Source organism: Hyperoodon ampullatus (genome assembly GCF_949752795.1).
Source record: "Hyperoodon ampullatus genome assembly, chromosome: 3".
NCBI classification, from domain to species: domain Eukaryota; kingdom Metazoa; phylum Chordata; class Mammalia; order Artiodactyla; family Ziphiidae; genus Hyperoodon; species Hyperoodon ampullatus.
Window position 1 is genome coordinate 104,030,185 of NC_136916.1, and position 20,195 is coordinate 104,050,379.

At 46.6% G+C, this 20,195-nt stretch overlaps 3 protein-coding genes across 6 annotated transcripts; 1 reads left to right on the forward strand and 2 right to left on the reverse strand.

Annotated features, from left to right (window-relative positions):
* Positions 1–622: 622 nt before the first annotated feature.
* On the reverse strand, positions 623–7,073 carry OSGEP (O-sialoglycoprotein endopeptidase; the record flags this gene model as incomplete). The annotated part of the gene is made up of 11 exons (XM_079699815.1): positions 623–823; positions 978–1,076; positions 1,177–1,252; positions 1,491–1,581; positions 1,694–1,759; positions 2,418–2,496; positions 2,643–2,692; positions 2,829–2,924; positions 5,357–5,532; positions 5,714–5,833; positions 6,959–7,073. The coding sequence occupies 11 exons, from the start codon at positions 7,071–7,073 to the stop codon at positions 784–786; spliced, it is 1,008 nt and encodes a 335-aa protein (XP_079555941.1). The 3' UTR covers positions 623–783.
* A 525-nt stretch (positions 7,074–7,598) lies between these two features.
* Positions 7,599–10,827, forward strand: APEX1 (apurinic/apyrimidinic endodeoxyribonuclease 1). The gene is made up of 5 exons (XM_079699961.1): positions 7,599–7,680; positions 7,988–8,113; positions 8,325–8,512; positions 9,588–9,780; positions 10,141–10,827. Exons 2-5 carry the CDS (start codon positions 8,056–8,058, stop codon positions 10,656–10,658), a joined length of 957 nt encoding a protein of 318 aa, XP_079556087.1. The 5' UTR covers positions 7,599–7,680; positions 7,988–8,055; the 3' UTR covers positions 10,659–10,827.
* A 193-nt stretch (positions 10,828–11,020) lies between these two features.
* PIP4P1 (phosphatidylinositol-4,5-bisphosphate 4-phosphatase 1) lies at positions 11,021–14,487 on the reverse strand (the record flags this gene model as incomplete). Of its 4 annotated transcripts, none has more annotated exons than XM_079700273.1 (7): positions 11,021–11,859; positions 12,341–12,431; positions 12,529–12,581; positions 12,786–12,891; positions 13,342–13,448; positions 13,815–14,005; positions 14,346–14,487. In XM_079700273.1, 7 exons carry the CDS (start codon positions 14,485–14,487, stop codon positions 11,716–11,718), a joined length of 834 nt encoding a protein of 277 aa, XP_079556399.1. In that variant the 3' UTR covers positions 11,021–11,715. The 4 variants fall into 4 exon arrangements, with proteins under 4 accessions (XP_079556399.1, XP_079556398.1, XP_079556401.1 ...); XM_079700272.1 differs by having other exon boundaries at positions 14,325–14,487; XM_079700275.1 differs by lacking the exon at positions 12,786–12,891.
* Positions 14,488–20,195: the final 5,708 nt, after the last annotated feature.

The window sequence follows — 20,195 nt, forward strand, 5'->3', positions numbered from 1 at the left end:
ATGAGGACACTTGCACTGCCTCCAGGCCCAGTGGTACAATGGGTGTGAGAGAAACCACCACCACTACTAAAAGAAGCAGAGTCCTCAGGAGAAACCAGGGCTCAGAGCAGGACTATAAAAAAGGGAACATACAGAGAAGAGGTTGAGCATATGTGAGATTTTTGCTAATGACTGGCTGTTAATTTCAGAGAATGTGTATACCTGGGGCCCGCCCCCTCAAGCCTGCCAATGGAAATGTCTGTAGGCCTAAGTGTATGGAAGAGGGATGGTTTTACTTTTGAGTTATCAATTAGCATGAAATTACACCTGGCTTCAGGCTATTTTCAGGGAAATCCTGAGTACCTATACTTCAAAGAATTTAAATGAGATGATAAATGTAAAGCAATTAGCATAAGATCTGATGCTAAAACAGTATCAATGATAATAGCATTACTAAGAAGAGGTTAGAGTATCTAAGAGATTCCCCTCAATTTTAGCTCCAGAGCAGCAGCTCCAAGGCAACCTGCATAGTCAGCCAGGGTGCCGCTCTGACCCCTTGCCTCCTTACCCATCACCCCATCAACAAGAATTTATCCAGTGCTAACTGTGTATCCTTCCTGAACACAAGTTGATTATCAACGTATAAAAACAAAAATATTTTAATGCTGAGTCATCTTGAGGTTCAAATGATAGGAGAGGGGCATCCACAGCCTTGCCAGGATTCTTATGTCAGGATAAAGATTAAGGCCCAGGGTCCCTTGGTCTCCACTTAGGGCGCTATCTACTCCGATTCTGTTAACCTTGTTAGTCCCTCCATGTCACTTCTACTTCATCTGTCCGATACCTGTAAAAAAAAAAATAGGAAAAACTTGGTGGACAGTTACCCCTTAGCACCTTCCATTCTTCTCTGCCCTCACGATTCTGGATCCTCTTCCCTGCTGCTCATTTTTGCCTACCTCCCATTTAATCCTGTCTACCTCCTCCAAGGGGCTACTCACCTCTGTGTGACCCCAGATTCACTGAGAGGAGTCCTGTGTCCAGCCCGAAACATCTCCCAGCCAGCCTGGGCTATCATGGCTCCATTGTCAATGCAGAATCTGGAAAGGAAAAGAGGTATGAAATTCATGATCTAAGCGTGGAAAATCACAGTAATTGGAGGGGAAAAAAAAGAAATAAAAAAAGGGAAAGGGCCTTTACCTCTCATCTGTGGCAAAAAGCTGGGCTCCGCGCTCCTGGCACATCGTCTCCATCATTTCCTGTAACCTCATATTACCTACAAAGAGGTAGGGGTACAGTTAGCTTACTTTTAGCCATTTCTTCACAGTATGGCTGCACACCTCATGTGCACTGACTTAGGAAAATGAAGTAGGGATTCCAGGGGCAAGGAGTGGGAAGCACAGGACAAGAAATAAAACGAGTAATTTCCCCAAACCCTTAGAGATTTAGAGTATCAGGAGGAGGATACGCATGCCCCAAAATAGGAAAGAGAAGCACAGTTCAGTGATACATACACCCCACACCTCCCACGATGAGGGCTTCCTGGGAGCCACAATGTGCCATGGCTCGCTCTGTGATCTCTACCAGCATTGCAAACACAGTTTCCTATGCAAGGAAAACAAGGTGAAAACATCAAAGACAATCCCAGCTTAGTACTGTCTACTATATAAAAGCTCCTCCAGCTTCAACTTTCTCTCCCAGCTTTTTACTCCATTACCTGCAGGGAGAAACATAGATCCTCAGGAGTACACTCGCCCGTGGCCAGCATCCGCTGGGTTACATCCTATAGTTAAAGGGGAAAACATATAAAACAATGAATTGCAGTTTGGGGATGACATATGAGCAAAAAATTAGTGCACTTGGAGTATCACCATGTTTCACCACAATTCAATTTGCCAGTACATCCCATATGACACCTTGCCCTTCACTGGCACTGAGCTATAAAACCAGCAGCAGTCTTTCATGATTCAATAATTACGGGGGGAAAAAAAAAAAGAAAGGAAAGAAAGAAAATACTGTGATTAGCTTAAAAAAAAAAGACTCAGTAATTATGAATGTCTACCCTGGCACCCTTCATTCCCTACCCCAGTTAATTTTTCTCTAGAGCACTTGTCCCCATCTGACCCTTTTTATTTTATTATTTCCCCCCTTCTTTTTTTTTTTTTTTTTTTGGTTTCTTTTTCTGTCTCCCACCCCCACTGCATGAAAAGCAAGCTCCAAGTAGGCAGGGATTTTTGTTTTGCTCCATCTTGTATCACTATTGCCTTGAACAGCACCTGGCACACAAAAGATGTTCAATAAATATTTGCTAAATGAATTTATTCAGCATCTAACATGGGCCAGTACTATGCTATATGTAGAAAATACACTGGTGAGCAAAACACATATGCTTCATTAAAAAGCATGAGAAGTGCCCATCTCCTCACCTCTCCCACACTCACCTCAATGAAAGACAAGATCCCTGAGAATGAGACGTCCATCCCCTTTACAGTGTATGGCAGCTCAACTAGCTTCTTGCCTCTATGTGGGAGTGAGTATATGAGGCACTTAAGCCTGTAGTCAGCTGGCTGCTCACCCTCCAAAGCCCTCCCAAACCTCATTAACACATATACAGGGAAATCCCTGGCGCCCCACCAGTCAGCCTCCCTCCACCTTATTCCCCTTACCGCTTTGCCATCTGTTCAATGTTGTAGCCTGGACTTGGGTCATTGGAAATCTAGCAGAAGGAAAAAGAGGATGAAGTCAGGTATCCAGGAAGCATAAGAAGCTAATTTACTACTTTCCTCCTCCTTTTCCATGGCTCCCCCCAAATACATTCACATCTTATGTTCTCTGTAGCCTCAATGGCTTACCTTCAGCACTCGAGCAAAACGATCCAGACAATTACCCACAGCAATATCGATGGTTTCCCCAAAGATGCGGTAACGATGTTCTGAATACGCAATCACCTAAGGGTGATGAGGATGTCCATGAAACCTCAAGTCTGTAAAGAGGAGCATTTAGCTTTGGGGAAGAACGCAGCAGAGGATCAACATGGTCACTAGAGCTTCCAAAAAGCAATAAGCAATGGGAAAAACGACTTTCCCAAACCCTCAATGGGTACTTTTTAATAGCACTTATCTGAGAAGTCTATATATATCCCAAGGATTCCCAGAGCAGATTCCTAGTCTACAGAAGGTAGTCTAGGTCAGGGGAGAAGCAAATTATCACTTTGGATGCATTTTTCTTGCTTGGAGGTTCCTAATATTCCTTTAAAAGCAGTCTAGACAGTGTGTACTAGGGAAGGCTTTCCTTCTTGGAAGCAGGAAACCAGAGTTCTTCTAGGTTATCCCAGCAGGGTGGTGGTATTTGGAAACCACCAAGGTAGAGTTAAAAGAAACCCAAAAATCCCAGGGAATTCCCTAGCGGTCCAGTGGTTAGGACTCCGCTCTTTCACTGCTGAAGGTGCTCGTTCAACCCCTGGTTGGGGAACTAAGATCCCACAAGTCACGCAGTGCAGCAAACACAACAAGAACAAAACAAAACTGAAAACCCCATTCTGGGTCAGACTAATGGCCCATCCAACTCAGCACTGGCAACCAACTTATGTCCATTCTTCATACGTGACCAGCTTCTAGCACAGAGAGTATTTATCACCCACTGACACATATGCTCCATGCTGCTGACAGTGAGTACTTCCTAAGGACCATAAGTCCCTTTCCCTTTCTGGTGCTGCTAGGGATTTTCTTCCATTCTGATGTAGCTCTTACTCTACTGTCAAAAGCTGGCAACAAAAGAGGAAAGAAAAAATTCTGCCTTTCTACTTCTGTCATCTACACTTCCCTACCCAATCATCTTCTGTTTTTCACACCTAAGCAGGCTTCAAAAGGGAGGAGGAAAAGAAGAGAAAATTCCATCGCTGCTCATATCCATTAACTCTTGTAAGCTTCCACTGATACTTTCCACACCCCAAGTCCCTAACCTTGTATGATATCCTTCAGGCCTCAACCAGTTACTTGCTTTCTACCCATTAAAGTTGCCACATCATATTCACAGGAATGTGTGCTTCATCTTTAATAACTATTTCACAAGATGAAGTTTTAGAACATAACCCTTTCATAAGCTGCAGACAATGAGCATTCCTGACAATAATCCCATCAGGTGTTATGTGGGAAAGGAAGGCTGGAGTTCTCTAATACCAACCTAAAAAGGTCTTATAAGGTATCCCAAACAACTCTGGCTTCACCTGTAAGTTTAAAATACCTTCTGCCATTCGTAAAATGTTTTCTAAATTATTTATATTTTCATACTCTTAAAAACTTCTATATATTTATCACCAGTAACTAAAACAAAACATGCAATTGTTGTAAAGATACAAATGGGATAGTGCCCCTTAGTTTTAATTGCTAAGATTCATAGGAAAAATAAGCTTCAAGATAATGAAAATGAAAATCCTTTCATTATTTTGAATACTTCAATCCTTACCATTCTTTCCTTCCCTAAATTGGAAATTCCTTATCTCTGCAGCCACATATATAAAGGTCATCTAACGTTCTAATCATACGCCCAAACATACAATATCACAAACTCTGTTGTGGGTTTTCTAGTATATCACATTTTAGTTTCAGATGAGCCCAGCTTTGCTCTTGCAGTTCCCACCACTCGGGTGGAACATGAAAGTTGTTGGTACAGTGCCTTAGAAATTAAGAAGGAATGGTGGAGCTTTTCTGCCGTAGTCCTGAGTGGTTTCTGTCAAAATGGGCAAGTTCATGAAACCTGGGAAGGTGGTGCTGCTCCTGGTGGGTCATCATGAAGAACACTGATGATGGCATCCCACTATCCCTGCAAAGTGATGGCTACCACTGGCAAGAAGAAAATCGCCAGGAGGTCAGAGATCAAGTCTTTTGTGAAAGTTTATAACTATAATCACCTCATGCCCACAAGGTAGTCTGTGGATAACCCCTTGCAAAAAACTGTTGTCAGCAAGCATGTCTTCAGAGACCCTGCTCTTAAACACATGGCCCAACAAGAGGCCAAGGTTAGTCTGAAGAGAGACCAGCAAAAACAAATGGTTCTTCCAGAAGCTGTGGTTTTAGACCTGTTTTGTTTCAGTCATTAAAAATAACCAGGGCTTCCCTGGTGGCACAGTGGTTAAGAGTCCGCCTGCCGATGCAGGGGACACGGGTTCGTGCCCCGGTCCGGGAAGATCCCACGTGCCGTGGAGCGGCTGGGCCCGTGAGCCATGGCCACTGAGCCTGCGTGTCCGGAGCCTGTGTTCCTCAACCGGAGAGGCCACAACAGTAGGAGGCCCAAGTACCGCAAAAAAAAAAAAAATTAAAAAAATAACCAAAAATCTCTGAGGGGAAATAAAAAGAAGGAACAGTGTAGTACTGTTAAATACCTGTGTATTTCCTCCACTGACATATAGCACAGTTGGGCTGGTGGCTCCAGTGATGAGGCGGCCCATTTCAATGTGGCCTATGCAGTGGTTAACACCCAGCAATGGCTTATTCCACAACTGAGCCATAGTACGGGCTACAACAGCCACAGAAACCAGTGGGGCACCCATGCCAGGACCTACGGGGACAGAAATGGGAGTGAGAATCCTATAGACACTGAGAAAAACAGAGCCGGGGGAAGCAGGGGATGTGAAGGTTGGGTGGTGGTAGTGGTGGTAGCAGAGGTGAGCTGCAGGCTATTTTGACCTAGCCAGGCTCCAGGTATATTCTTCCATTGTCGCCCACTCTCCCAGCCATACCTTTGGTGTATGCAATGCAATCAATATCCTTGGAGGTTAATCCAGCCTCTGTTAGTGCCTCCTGCAGCAGGTCCAGGATAACAGCTCGGTGGTGCCTGGCAGTAGCACCTGGAAGGAATCCTAAGAGATGGACACAAGTCAGTGATCACAGAGTTTTTCTATAGAAAGGTAGGTAGAAGTCAAAACAAACGTTTTAGTGGGGTAGGAAGAGTCCCTTTCCCTTTCCTCAAGCATCCTGTCTTCTATGTCTTCAGATATAGTCTTTCCAGCCTGTTCAGCTAGGCTAAACAGCTCTCAGAAATGCCCTTCTTCATACCCAACTCATACTCAGGACTCAATTCAAGTGATACCTATCTCATACTTTTTGGTGATCTTCTGTGACCCTACAAACCGTGTGCATGAATTTAACACATCATTGAATTTAACATACTATATGTAACATATAATAACTATAGCATTATAATTATCCGTACTTTTCCCAGTTTAACCATGAACATCTCAAAGCACTGGCTATTTTATTTATCTTCACATTCTTGGTGCCCAAATGCCAAGGGTGAGTGCTAAACATATATATATTCCTAATGAGTAACCTGTCACAACATCGCCTGCTCAGGGAGGCTTTTCAGGTATATGCAAGTCAGTTGCCTTCTCCTACATAAGCAGATGTTTGCGGGGAGGGTAGACAAGTTACAATATAACTTACAAATAACATTTACTATTACTAAAAGTGATAACGTGTCTGGTACTTTAATTCTCAAGACCCAATGATGCAGGTATTACCATTCCCATTTTAAGAATACAGAAGTCCAAAAACAACTACTGAATATTGCAAAGCCAGCCAGTTCTGTCTACACCTAAGCTGGGAGTCTACACTCTCTCATTCTAGTGTATTTTGACTGCATCTACGTTATACTATTTATCACACTGTGATGTGAAGTTCTGTCTACATGTCCAGCTCCATAACAAGCTTATACATCTATTTTTGTAGCCAGCAGCCAGCTGACGATTAGCACGTAAAAGATGCTCAATAAAGGCTGAACGAGCTCAGAAGATCCAGGTTCAAGTGCCTGTGACTCTTCTATCCATCAGCCTTGTGATAACACTGTCACATAATCTCAGAGACTCAGATCAAAAACTATGAGGGGACAATGCGCTCCACACCTTTCTTCACTAATGTTTAGGAAGATGGCAAGTGATGCTGTGCGGAGAAGTGCGCCGCAAACTATAAGTTCCCTACTCCCGTACCTGTGCCAGGAGGCGTGACGTAAGTCCGCCGCGGGTTCGCCAGCACCACGCCATCCCGTACTACTCCCACGCCAATCTTGTTGGCGCTGCCTTCAAAACCCAAAACCGCCGGCATGGCTCCGAGCTACCACTGGGGCCGTGGAGCCCGCACCAGTCCGCGCTGGGACGCAGACTCTGAGTCGCTGAAGAAAACGAGTCGGTGGCTGCTAAGGAGCAGCACTCACCGGAACAGATACCAAAGAATTCCCGCTGGTAGCGCGCCGGCGCCAGCCCCAACCCCTGTCGTCACGGCGACCCATCAAGGCCCCTTCGAGGACCTGTTCTCTTAACTGCCAGGAACACAGAGTCGGCATCTGCTCCTTAAATTCCTATCCGTTCCTCTGCCTCTCTCCCATGGTCCAGCCCAGCCTTCTCCACTGATTTTGTTCTCTCTTAGACAGCTCTGGGATCTCCGGTCAAGGTGGCAGAAGGAGTCGTGATTCTGGCATAGCGATGAACAGCCCAAGAATGGAGGATTGGGGCCTTCAGTGCCCCGGAGTCACGGAGAAGGTTGGGAAGGCTGAGCTTTCCGTCACGTGGTACAAACAGACCAATCACCCGCATTCCTCCGCCACTGGCGGCGTATCTCAGATCACGTGACCACACCAGTTACCCACGTGGGGGCACATCGTGCTCCATTCTTTGTGCTGGGTTAAGGAGGAGTCAGGCTGCGACCCAAGCAGGTCAGTTACAGGGTTGTTGTTGTTTTGCCTATCGTAGGGGCTTCTCTGGACTTCTGATCGGCAAGCCTAAGTCGGAATTCTTAATTAAGTCCGTCGATTGGCTGGAGGGCCGATCTCGTGAGGAGGGTAGGAGGCACTATGAAATGATTTAGTCTTGAGGATGAGGGGCTGAAAGGCCGATGGTGCACTGAAGCGGGAAAAGAATTCAGAGATAATACGGTTTGAAAGGCGGGACTCGGTGCGGGGGCGCCCGAGGGGGGAGTCTTCCCTAGCCTTAGCTGGTTTCACTACTTCTTTGCGTCTGTAGGCAACGCGATAAATATACTGCTTCGGTGGGCGACGTGGAACTGGTGCAGAAGGGTGTTTGTTACAGTGATGCCGAAACGTGGGAAAAAGGGAGCGGTGGCAGAAGACGGGGAAGAGCCCAAGATTGGTAAGAGAATGAAATAGGCCCATCTCCTTAGAGGCTGCGATGGGGATGTCTATAATTCCCTTGATGAACGGTAGGTACGGACCGACTGTATACTCATTTTTGCAGTTTGCGAAGAAGTCGCGGCAACTGCAGGCTCTCGGTGGATCTATAGTTAACAGGATCAAAGTTGGATACCGCCAACTTATATCATTGTGTATTACTTATTTTATAGAACCAGAGGCCAAGAAGAGCAAGGCGGGAGCAAAAAAAAATGAAAAAGAGGCAACAGGAGAGGGGGCAGTCATGTATGAGGACCCCCCAGATCAGAAAACCTCAGCCGGTGGCAAATCAGCCACACTGAAGATCTGCTCCTGGAATGTGGATGGGCTTCGAGCCTGGATTAAGAAGAAAGGTTTAGATGTGAGTGGAATTAAGGGGAGGGGGGTACCGATCTTGGGGTTTAATCACCTTTTCCCATTTTAGTTCCTAGCGCTGTCGTTTTCTTGTGGCAGAGATACAAGGTTTTCACCAAGTCATACCACTTGTATGTCTTTTCTTTTTATAAATTTATTTTTGGCTGCGTTGGGTCTTCGTTGCTAAGCAGGGGTTTTCTCTAGTGGCGAGCGGGGGCTACCCTTCGTTGTGGTGCGTAGGCTTCTCATTGCGGTGGCTTTTCTTGTTGCGGAGCGCGGGCTCTAGAGCGCAGGCTCAGTAGTTGTGGCGCACGGGCTTAGTTGCTCCGCGGCATGTGGGATTTTTCCGACCAGGGCTCGAACCCGTGTTCCCTGCATTGGCAGGCGGATTCTTAACCACTGTGCCACCAGGGAAGCCCCCCACTTGTATTTCTTAAATGCCATTCCACCAGTTCCACTGCCATTGTTTTATTTAATGTCCTCTTTTTCCTAGCATGTCAGAAAAACCTTGTTACTGGACTTGCTCCATTTTATTTACTGCATATCCAACATTTAAATAACTAATTAAAAAATCTTAGCTGGCTATCTATCCACTGCCTATAGGGAAAAAACCAATCTTCTCAGTGTTGCATGAACACTCTTTCTTGTCTCCCTGCCACTTATGTAGTTTATAACTTCAAATACTGTGTTGCTAGACTTATACTCCTTCTGCAGAGACTGTGTCTTATTTATTTATTTATTTATGGCTGCATTGGGTCTTCGTTGCTGCGCGGGCTTTCTCTAGTTGCGGTGAGCAGGGGCTACTCTTTGTTGTGGTGCACGGGGTTTTCATTGCGGTGGCTTCTCTTGTTGCAGAGCACGGGCTCAGTAGTTGTGGCACACGGGCTTAGTAGCTCCGCGGCATGTGGGATCTTCCCGGACCAGGGATGAACCCATGTCCCCTGCATTGGCAGGTGGATTCTTAACCACTGTGCCACCAGGGAAGTCCCTCACCTGTGTATCTCTAGTACTTAGCACATAGATTCTTCAATAAATGTCTGCTGAATTGATAATACTTTTTCTACCTTTCATTTCGCTCACAGTGGGTAAAGGAGGAAGCCCCAGATATCCTGTGCCTCCAAGAGACCAAATGTTCTGAGAACAAACTACCAGCTGAACTTCAAGCACTCTCTGGACTATCCCATCAGTACTGGTCAGCTCCTTCAGACAAGGAAGGGTACAGTGGTGTGGGCCTACTCTCCCGCCAGTGCCCACTCAAAGTCTCCTATGGCATTGGTGAGACCCTGTTGATTCCTAAAGCCCGGCTCTTCCAAACCAATTGCTGATATCCCACTCCAGTCCCAATTCTTGATCCCTTTATTCTTTGCTTTCCCTTTTTTTTTTTTTTTTTGCGGTACGCGGGCCTCTCACTGTTGTGGCCTCTCCCGTTGTGGAGCACAGGCTCCAGACGCGCAGGCTCAGCGGCCATGGCTCACGGGCCTAGCCGCTCCACGGCATGTGGGATCCTCCTGGACTGGGGCACGAACCCGTGTCCCCTGCATCGGCAGGCAGACTCTCTACCACTGCGCCACCAGGGAAGCCCCTGCTTTCCCTTTCTTAAACTTCTTTTTGCTAATTGTTTCATCGTTTCTGTAGGTGAAGAGGAACATGATCAGGAAGGCAGAGTGATTGTGGCTGAATATGATGCATTTGTGCTGGTGACAGCCTATGTACCTAATGCAGGCCGAGGTCTGGTGCGCCTGGAGTACCGGCAGCGCTGGGATGAAGCCTTTCGCAAATTCCTGAAGGGTTTGGCTTCCCACAAGCCCCTTGTGCTATGTGGGGACCTCAATGTGGCTCATGAAGAAATTGATCTTCGCAACCCAAAGGGAAACAAAAAGAATGCTGGCTTCACTCCAGAAGAGCGTCAAGGCTTTGGGGAATTGCTGCAGGCAGTGCCACTGACTGACAGTTTCCGGCACCTCTACCCCAACACGGCCTATGCCTATACCTTTTGGACATACATGATGAATGCGCGATCCAAAAACGTTGGTTGGCGCCTTGATTATTTCTTATTGTCTCACTCTCTGTTGCCTGCTTTGTGTGACAGCAAGATCCGTTCCAAGGCTCTGGGCAGTGACCACTGTCCCATCACCCTATATCTAGCACTGTGACACCTCCCCCAAATCACTTTGAGCCTGGGAAATAAGCCCGCTAAACTAGCTTTAAACTTCTTACCCCCAAGCTTTAAAAACTGCTCTCTAGAGAAATCTGCATTGTTACTTCCCTTCTAAACTATGAATCCTTTAACCAGGCTTCTAGAAACAGACTTAAGTTCTCCACGATTTGTGGGGGGGGGGGGGGTTCTTTTTTTTTTTTTACATTAAACAAAAGCTACTGATGACTTCCTTTGAACTGTCCATGTGAAAATAAAGAGTCATAGTTTCAGCCTTGCTGTCTTTGTATTCTACCCCTTTGTGGGGCTATAAATTCCCCTCATCCTTTCATACACACAGATTTAACAACTGGAATAGAGTAGAGTCATGACCTTATTTATTTACAAGCACAGGATGAGTCCCTAACCTCCCCCATGACAGAGCAACCCTACCCAGCCCAGTTAAATACTGCAACTGGGGGGTAAGGTTGAAAAGGAGGAATTATAGGAAATACAGGACTAGGGGACCACACCCCACATTAAATAGTTATATATACATCAGTTCCTGTGGTTCTGTACAGAGCAGCGGCTGACCCCACCCCCAGAGGACGTGGAATGGGGGAGAGGAGACTGAGGGTGCTGAGACCAGAGCCAGCCCCTGATGAAGTGCAATAGCAGCAGCAAGGTCCTAATGGTGCACAAGAGGGAGGGAGACCCCCAGGGCTACCCACCCCCACCCTGCCCTGGAATGTGTAAGGGACAGGAATGGCTCTCGGGGAGCATATAGGAAGGACAAGGCTAGAACCGTCTTTTAGGACCCAGGTTTAGGGGAAACTTTCCGCCTACTTCACCCTAAACACAGCAACCACTGGAGGAAAGCAGATGGCCAGCAGTGGTTTTACTTATTCCTCCAAACCTAGGTGAGGGCCTGGTTCCTTCCTACCTCTCCGCAGGGAAAAGGAAGGCAGTTGCTTGGCTCCCCTTATAAAAGCCCAGGGAGCCTTTTACCATCACTCCCTTTATAGTGTCACTGTCCCCACCTGGACGGGGCCAGGCAGTCTGAGTCATCGTGGGGCTCAGGAGAAGTTCTGGACAGGGTGGCTGACCTTCATACAGGCCCAGTAGAGGGCCCGGCCCAAACACAGCACAGCCAACAGGATGACAAATGCCCAGGCTGCATAGATGCCTCCGTATCGTTGTGCATGCTTCCATGTGCCAAACTGATGAAGAAGAAAAAGGAAGATGAGGTTACTGTTGATCTCTCACCACTTTCTAGGAGCCCTAGTAACAGTAACATGGAACTCAAGCTTCAGTCTGTGTCCCCTATCCACATGCAGCCGCCTTCAGGAACCTTTTAAAAGGCCCAGCTGTCTAGCTCCCTCCACTGGGCAGGAACATACTCAAACAATCCCAGACATCTGTCAGTTTTTCTTCATGTCTGACAATTGAGCCAGGTTTCCTCATAGCAACTCAATCTAAGCCACTGCTCCATTGTTGTATCCTCTGCATAAAGAAGATAGCTGTTTTCTACTCTGATAGTAACAATGAAGACCATTTATCAGTCTCCTTCAACTTCAGTTCATCTACACATTAAAACAAGACAAACAAAAACACTGTTTCTTTCACTTCTTTTTAGGATAGCCATTTCCCCAATCTTAGACGAGGCTGCAGAATGAAAGGGGTTGGATCAAAGTTACTCACAGCAAGGCCAGTGGCAGTGACTGCCAAGAGTAAGCCAAGCAAGAAGCAGCAGATACATCTCTTTCGTGGATATCTGCGCCCAATAGATGACCTGTGGGGTGGCAAACAAAAATGGATACTTGCAATGGCCCTGTAGCTTTTACTCTATTCACTACCCAGCTCAACAATGCCGCTCTCTAATCACTCACACTTTCCTGCAGTGAGGGCAACGGGCCAAGGTTCGGTCTGTGAACTCTGTCCACTATGGAGATAGGAAAAGAGAAACCAATTAATAGTAGAAGCAGGGTCATCTTCAATGAGAGCCCTGGGGCAGTGGAGGCTGGGAAATGGGTCCTCATAAAACAGACCTTTTCAGGATTCATTATCATAACTCAGAAATATATTCATGACTACTTCTCTGCTGCCCACCCCCCGCCCCCCAGGGCTTCCCAATACCTCTCCTCACCAGAAAAGTATTCTTGCAATGTCCACAGATGACCCTGACACCCACAGGTTGTGGTTCTGGACTCAAAGGTCCCGGATGCACAGGCCCCAGGTTGATGATTCTTTTGCTGTACAGGAGAAAAAGACTATGTTTTAAAAGTTTTCAATCCTAAGGATCCCTACATTATTCCTCCTTTACATCCCCCACTCCCTGGCTCTCTAAGTCCCTCTACTTCTCTGTACATTTAAGATACTCTGGCCCCCCAGCCCTACCCCAGAGAATCCTTGAGGAAGAGCATCGCTTAAACTTCAGGCCTCTAATTTCCCTTTTACCTCAGGATAATTCACCCAGTCTCTGAGACTCTCCATCTTCCTAAAGGACACCACTTTTCTCCCAATCTTTTTATTGAGAGATGAGAAAGATGGCTGTAACATTCTAGAGGCACAACAGTCCTTAGCTTTTTCTCTTTCTAAATAAACACCAAGCTCTCTCACCTTTACATTCTCGATAAACATTCACCCTTTTTCGGCCTTCCGATTTTCCCCACAAATGCCCTTCCCCAAATTATCCCTCTCACCAGTATGGCCGAGGGCAGGCAATCCGCTGGGAAGTCACTTTGCAGATAAGGAGACAGTTGCAGGGGCATCGAACATATTTTTTCCCTGGGGGTGCATTCTTGATTGGCTAGAGAATAATGGGGACATCGGTAAGCAAACCTCTAATCCCAATCCCTTCCAATTCCTCCAAAAACCTTCTGAGGAGAGATCAGAGATAAAATCTTAGCCAGGACAGAGAAATGAAAGGCATATAACATGAGATTTGCAAATGAAAACTAAGCTTAAGTATCCAAAGTAGGTATGAAGGTGAGGGATGGTAAATATTAGCTTTGGTGAGTGGCTTCTGGGGAAATGGCTGTGTGAGACTCCTGGAACTGAAACCTGGGTTTCATCAAAAGCACTTGGCTAATGCCTGAAGGTCCGGGTCTAGAATCAAGGGATCAGAAAGAGGACCTGGGAAACAGGGCCCATTTCACAGATTTGTATAACTCACAGTGGCTTCATTGCAGACGCCACATTTGACTACATGCTGATGCATCTTGCCTTCCACGTTGATGAGAGACTGGCAGACTCTGCAGGTGATCATGGGTGCACTCCCACTGTCCGGGCTGGTCAGGGGTGAATAGGGGGGTGGGTCCTCCCCAGGCAACACGGCTGGGTGTCCCTCGGGGAACGGGGGAAATGCTGGAGAGGAAGGTAAAAAGAAGGGCTGGCATCAGTTGCAGACACCCCCACTGAAGCTACACGGAGTAAGGCAACTCTTGCTGGTCCTCAAGCCTTCTGACAAGCTCAGCGGGATCTTATGATCAGTGCTTCGATCAGATTCCTCAGAACCCCCTTCCGCTCCGAAGCTCCGGTCGCGATTGCGGAGGGAAGGAAGCCTCCCCCGATCACAGGTGCAACAGCTCTGCACCTGGCGCTTGGGCCCCGCCCCCGCCCTCGGTCCCGCCCCCTGCTCCTCTCAGAGTACCCCCGGGAACACCTCGGACCCGCCCCGTCTTACCCTGGGGCGGGGCATGTTTACCGGCTCCGTACGGTGGTGCGGAGGGGGTCAGGCCTCCCCCGGGCCCAGCCCCACTCCCGCCCGGCCCCACTAATCCGTTGCCGCCGGCGCCACCGTCGATAGGCTCAGAGAGCAGCGGGGATCGCTCTCCATCTGCCGCCATGGCCTCCACCGCCGCCTCCCGCTTTGGCCAAGGATCCGGCTCTTCGCCGCTGCCGTCGCCGCAGCCACCGCCGCCGCTACCGGGTCCCCAGGGCGCCTGCGCGCCGCGCGGCCAGCTCGCCCGCAACCGGTAGCCTGCCCCGCCCCGTTTCGCCCACGGCACTTGATAGGCTATCCCCGCCCCCGTCGTGCTATTATTCGCGGAGACAAACCGATTTCTGGTCCTGTGAAGGCAGCTCCTATTTTCCATTGGGGAGCGTGGCGCCATCGTCAACTGTCACATGACTTTCAGGACGCCGCTGGGCCTGCAAAAACTGCACGTGACGAGAAGTTCTTCGAGCTATTGGAAGCGTGGCCCATCGCGCTACCTCCAGACCAGGAGGTGGGGCAGGGCTGCTTCAGCTCCCTGGTGTTTCAGGAAGCCGCCGGTCCTCTGTCAGTCGCCCAGAGCGGGCGCATAGTCATCGCTCCTCATTAGTCCAAAAACATCACTAAAAGATTTTTCTACTCTTTGAGGTTATAATTGGCCTCTCATTGGCTGGAGGCTTCCCTTCCCTGGTCCTGCGATCCTTGGGGCGCAACTTTATTGGCCCGAACTTAGAGCCAGAACCTGGGGGCGTGGCTCAATGAGCTGCAGTGAAAGCGTGAGGGAGTTTGGGCTGTTCTAAGCACCGGGAGTAGGAACGGTAGGCAATAGTTAGCCACTCTACTCAAAGGAATACCTGTAAAAAGTCAGAGTGAAGATGTGCCAGAAGGAAATGGATTAAAACGTTAAGATTTTCACCCCAGGCTTTCTCACTGAAGTCACTTCTGGAACAGGACACAAGACCGGCTTCTCCAGGAAGCTGCCTTGCAGACCCCACCCTCCCACCATCCCTGGTTAAATTATGAAAGCATCTTTGTATGAGTCTGTCTCTATCGCTACAAGGATGTCTCATCATTTTACTCAATTTTGTGACCCCCAATTATAAACATATATGTATGATAAGAGTTTTTTGACTGAGTTACCAATCAAGTTCAAAGAGATTTTAGTCGCCTTATATGGCATAAGAGAGAGTCTTTAGACTTGTCTCTGCTTTGCCCCCAGCCAGGAGACTGCTAATGGAGGTTATTCTGACAAGTATTAGAAAAGATCTTAAGCAGCTCAAACATTTAAACATACAACCAGGACTTCCCAGGTGGCGCAGTGGTTAAGAATCCGCCTGCCAATGCAGCGGACACGGGTTCAATCCCTGGTCCGGGAAGATTCCCACCTGCCGCGGAGCAACTAAGCCCGTGTGCCACAACTACCGAGCCCACGTGCCACAACTACTGAAGACTGTGCGCCTAGAGCCCGTGCTCCGTAACAAGAGAAGCCACTGCAGTGAGAAGCCTCCACACCACAACAAAGAGTAGCCTCTGCTCGCCGCGACTAGAGAAAGCCTGCGCGCAACAACGAAGACCCAAGGCAGCCAAAAACAAAATAATTTTTTTAATTTTAAAAAAACAATAAAAACAAAACATGAACATACTCCAAGCTACAAAAATCCCCAATATCCTCCTCCCTCGGCTAATATGAATATGACTGCTACTTCTTTACATATTAGAGCTTAGCCTCTATCTGGTCTTCTCTCCTTCTAAACAAAATGTATTAGATACCCAATCATAGAATTACTCTACTTCCTGACAGCATTCAATCCAGAGCAAAATCCCATTTCCTTAAACCCTTTCAAAATCTCTTAACACAAGCCCATTTCTATAATAAGTTCTTTCTAGCACCCTCTTACAGACAACACCTCAGTTTTTCATAGCTTGTGCTTTCCCCTCACTGCACCAAGTAATAACCAAAAAAAAAACAAAAAACAAAAAAGTCCAGAAAAGTCGAGGTCTTCTGACTTATGGTTCTTTTTTTTTTGGGGGGCCGCATTGTGCAGCATGTGGGATCTTAGCTCCCCAACCAGGGATTGAACCTGTGCTCCCTGCATTGGGAGTGTGGAGTCAACCACTGCACCCCCAGGGAAGTCTTTGACTTATGATTTAATGCTTTTCCACTCACATCATCTACTAGGCATATCGAAAAGGGCAGAAGTGCAGAGGTGGCAGAATGCATGGTATCTGGGATGGAGGCCTTTTGATGCTCAATACCTGGCACATAGAAGTTGCTTGATAAATGATTAATTAATTAATTAATTAATTACCTTAAACCCTATCTTGAGGGAAATTTGTGTACTGAGCAATACTGTCAGCTGTAGTCCCAGGCAGGGTGGATATTCAGCTGGGACACTCCAGTGTGGCTGGTATCACTTTATGGCTGGCATTTGTTCTGATTGGTTGGCTCCTGTACTATACAGGTAAATAATTTCAATGTTACCCCTGGTACCAGGTGTCTTACTTATGGGATGGGGGTTTCTCACATAGACTGAGAAAAATCAGGCTATAGAGGTGTATTTGTTTGCTAGGACTGCCATAATAAAATATCACAGACTGGGTGGCTTAAACAATAGAAATTTATTTTCTCACAGCTCTGGAGCCTTGAAGCCCAAGATCAAGGTGTCAGCAGGCCTCTGTCCTTGGTTTTCAGATAGCCACCTTCTCCACTGTGTCCTCACAGGTCCTCTTCCCTCTGAGCACACATCCCTGCTGTCTCTTCCTCTTCTTATAAGGAATTAGAGCCCCTTGTGACCTCATTTAACCTAATTGTCTCTTTAAAGGCCCTATCTCCAAACATAGTCACTTTGGGGTTAAGGGATTAGGGCTTCAACATATGAGTTTTGAGATAGTCCCTAAGAGTCCATAACAGGAGGATATAAAGAAAGACACTGCAAAGATTTGGAAGGTTTTTTTCTTCAGGCTTCCAACCAAGTGGTAACTATCACACTGTGTAGATGGCAGAGAATGGGGCTGGAGACATCTGCTGGGCTTCTGCCACCCAGGGTCCCAATTTGATTTCTCTTTCCACATACCCTATTTCTTCTTTACCCTTTCCTGAAGTGGTAGTTTGCCACCCCTGTGAAACCAACACAGTCCCTTACTCCATTTCCAGGGCAAAGAATGTTTTTGGTAATGTGCAGAGTGAATTAACCAAGATGAGGTGTAGTATGGGGGGTTGGATGGAGTGGGGTAGGGTGTGGTCTAGTTTTAAGGGATTATTTCTCTTTATCACTCTGCACCTTTGTTCCCTTCTGTTTTATGTCCTTTCTATGCCCCAGTGCTTTGCCCCTTCCTTTAGGGTGTAGTCAGCTTCTCTATCTGGGGATTGATCTGTTAGGTCAGTCTGTTTATCTTCACTCTGTTCCTGCACTGAATGAGGCACAAATAGGGATCTCACACAGAGATGAGAAATGAAAGTGATCCTTTTACGGGGGTGGGTGGTGGGTGGGCGGGAGGAACTAAACTAAAATAACATTTTAGTTTCAGGAATTGGAGAAAATGGAAGGTCAAAGATTCTTGGTGATGGTGGCGTAGGTATTTAAATAGGAGAACAACTATCTTGTGGTCTAGAGAGAGTGAGAAATTTCAGTTGAGAGGGCAGGAATAAAATAGATTTACTGCCTAAAAAATCCTGAGAGGCTGAGCCTCCTTCTATAAAAGTTGCAATTGGGAGTCACTATCTCGAGATATCTTCCCACTCCATAAGCCAATACTTAGTGACTTGGAAACTGCCACTTCCATTCTTCAGTTTCCTTGGTATTGAGCATGGAAGATGGGTGTGTTACTGCATGTGTGCCTGGACATGCGAGTACCTCAGAACTTCAAAGAGGGGTGAGAAGAAGATAGAAAAAGGGTAATAAGGCAGTAATGAGCTATAATCACCCTAAAGTTGATAATTGTTTGGTTCCTGACTACAGGAACCCTACAAGTACAGAATAAAACATAGTTCCAGCTTTGTAAAATGTGGAGACTGGGGAGCAGTGACTAGAAAAGGTAAGAATAGTATTGTGCACTATACTTTCTGTAATGATTGAAATGTTTCTACGCTTTGCAATGTAGTAGCCACTAGCCACATGTAGCTTTTGAGCAGTTTAAATGTGGTTAGTATAACTAAGAACTGAATTTTTTATTTTATTTTTTAATTTTATTAAATTGAAATAGCCATATTTGGCTAGTGGCTTCTGTTTTAAACAATGCAGGATTAAAGTTGCTGTTGATGGGCTGGGCATACCTCTAGTTTTTGTTCTGATCCAATTCATGGTTAGTTGGGTCTAGAGAAATCAAAAACAAAAAGAGACAAAGGGGAAAAATAATAATAGTCAATATTTACTGTGTACTTACTATAATTCCAGGAACTTATCTAAACATTTAACTGGCATTTTATATAATCCTTGCAACTTACTTGCAAGAGTAAGTACTATTATTATCACCATTTAACAGATGAGAAAACTGAGGCATTATGAGATTTTTTTTTTTTTTTTGCAGTACGCGGGCCTCTCACTGTTGTGGCCTCTCCCATTGCGGAGCCTGTGCTCTGGACGCGCAGGCTCAGCGGCCATGGCTCACGGGCCTAGCCGCTCCGCGGCATGTGGGATCTTCCTGGACCGGGGCACGAACCTGTGTCCCCTGCATCGGCAGGCGGACTCTCAACAACTGCACCACCAGGGAAGCCCGAGATTTTTTTTTTTTTTTTTTTTTTTTTTACTTGCTTTGGATCACACAGCTGGTAGGTAAGGGGTGGAGATGGAATTCATTCACAGGTAGTTTGATTATAGTCCACTCATTTACACTACACAGATTCAGGAATGAGGTGGCAAGGAGTACCTGGGGCCATAGTTCCCAAACTCTGTGCCAATGGGCAAATTCACAGGAGTACCGTGGGATATTTAAACTTTTTTAAGGGAAACACAGCAATATTTGACATCTCTTGTATACTATGCGAACTGCTAGCTCAAGGTAGTTCACAGTTTGAACATTAGGTTGTGCTACATTGGGACTTCCCTGGTGGCGCAGAGGACACGGGTTGGAGCCCTGCTCTGGGAAGACCCCACATGCTGCGGAGCAGCTAAGCCTGTGTGCCACAACTACTGAGCCTGCGCTCTAGAGCCCGCGAGCTACAACTACTGAGCCCACGTGCCACAACCACTGAAGCCCGAGCGCCTAGAGCCTGTGCTCCACAACGAGAGAAGCCACCGCAATGAGAAGCCCACGCACCTCAAGGAAGAGTAGCCCCAGCTCACTGCAACTAGAGAAAGCCCACGCGCAGCAACGAAGACCCAACGCTGCCAAAAATAAATAAATAAATTTATAAAAAATAAAAAAAGACTTGCTACATTCCTTTGATGAGAAAATATCTTTGCAAAGCTGGCTTTTAGGAGGTCGTCTGATTAAAAAGTAAGTACTGTGTGGAAATCAGCCCGGAACAGGAAATGAGGGTAGTAGTGCTGGACTCCAAGGTTTGAGAAGTTGGGCAGTGCCCAACAGGCACACACATTCCATTAGTAACTATGTTTATTTAAGAAAAAAAAATAATAACTTTTCTTTCAACTTGTCTGTATTATTTTTTTCAAATGGTTACTAAGTTGTTAGGTACCAGCTACCTAAAAAGCAAAACTCTTAGGTATTTCTTTTGCCCTAGGGGTGCTGTGAAAAAATTTCTGAGTTCCTAAGTGCCCTATAAACTAAGAAACTGGGAACCTCTGGACTGGGGTATTGCAAACAGATCAAGATGGACTATGGACACTTGGCTTGAGATGGCCTGAAGAGAAATAATAGACATTTAATAGACATTTCATATAT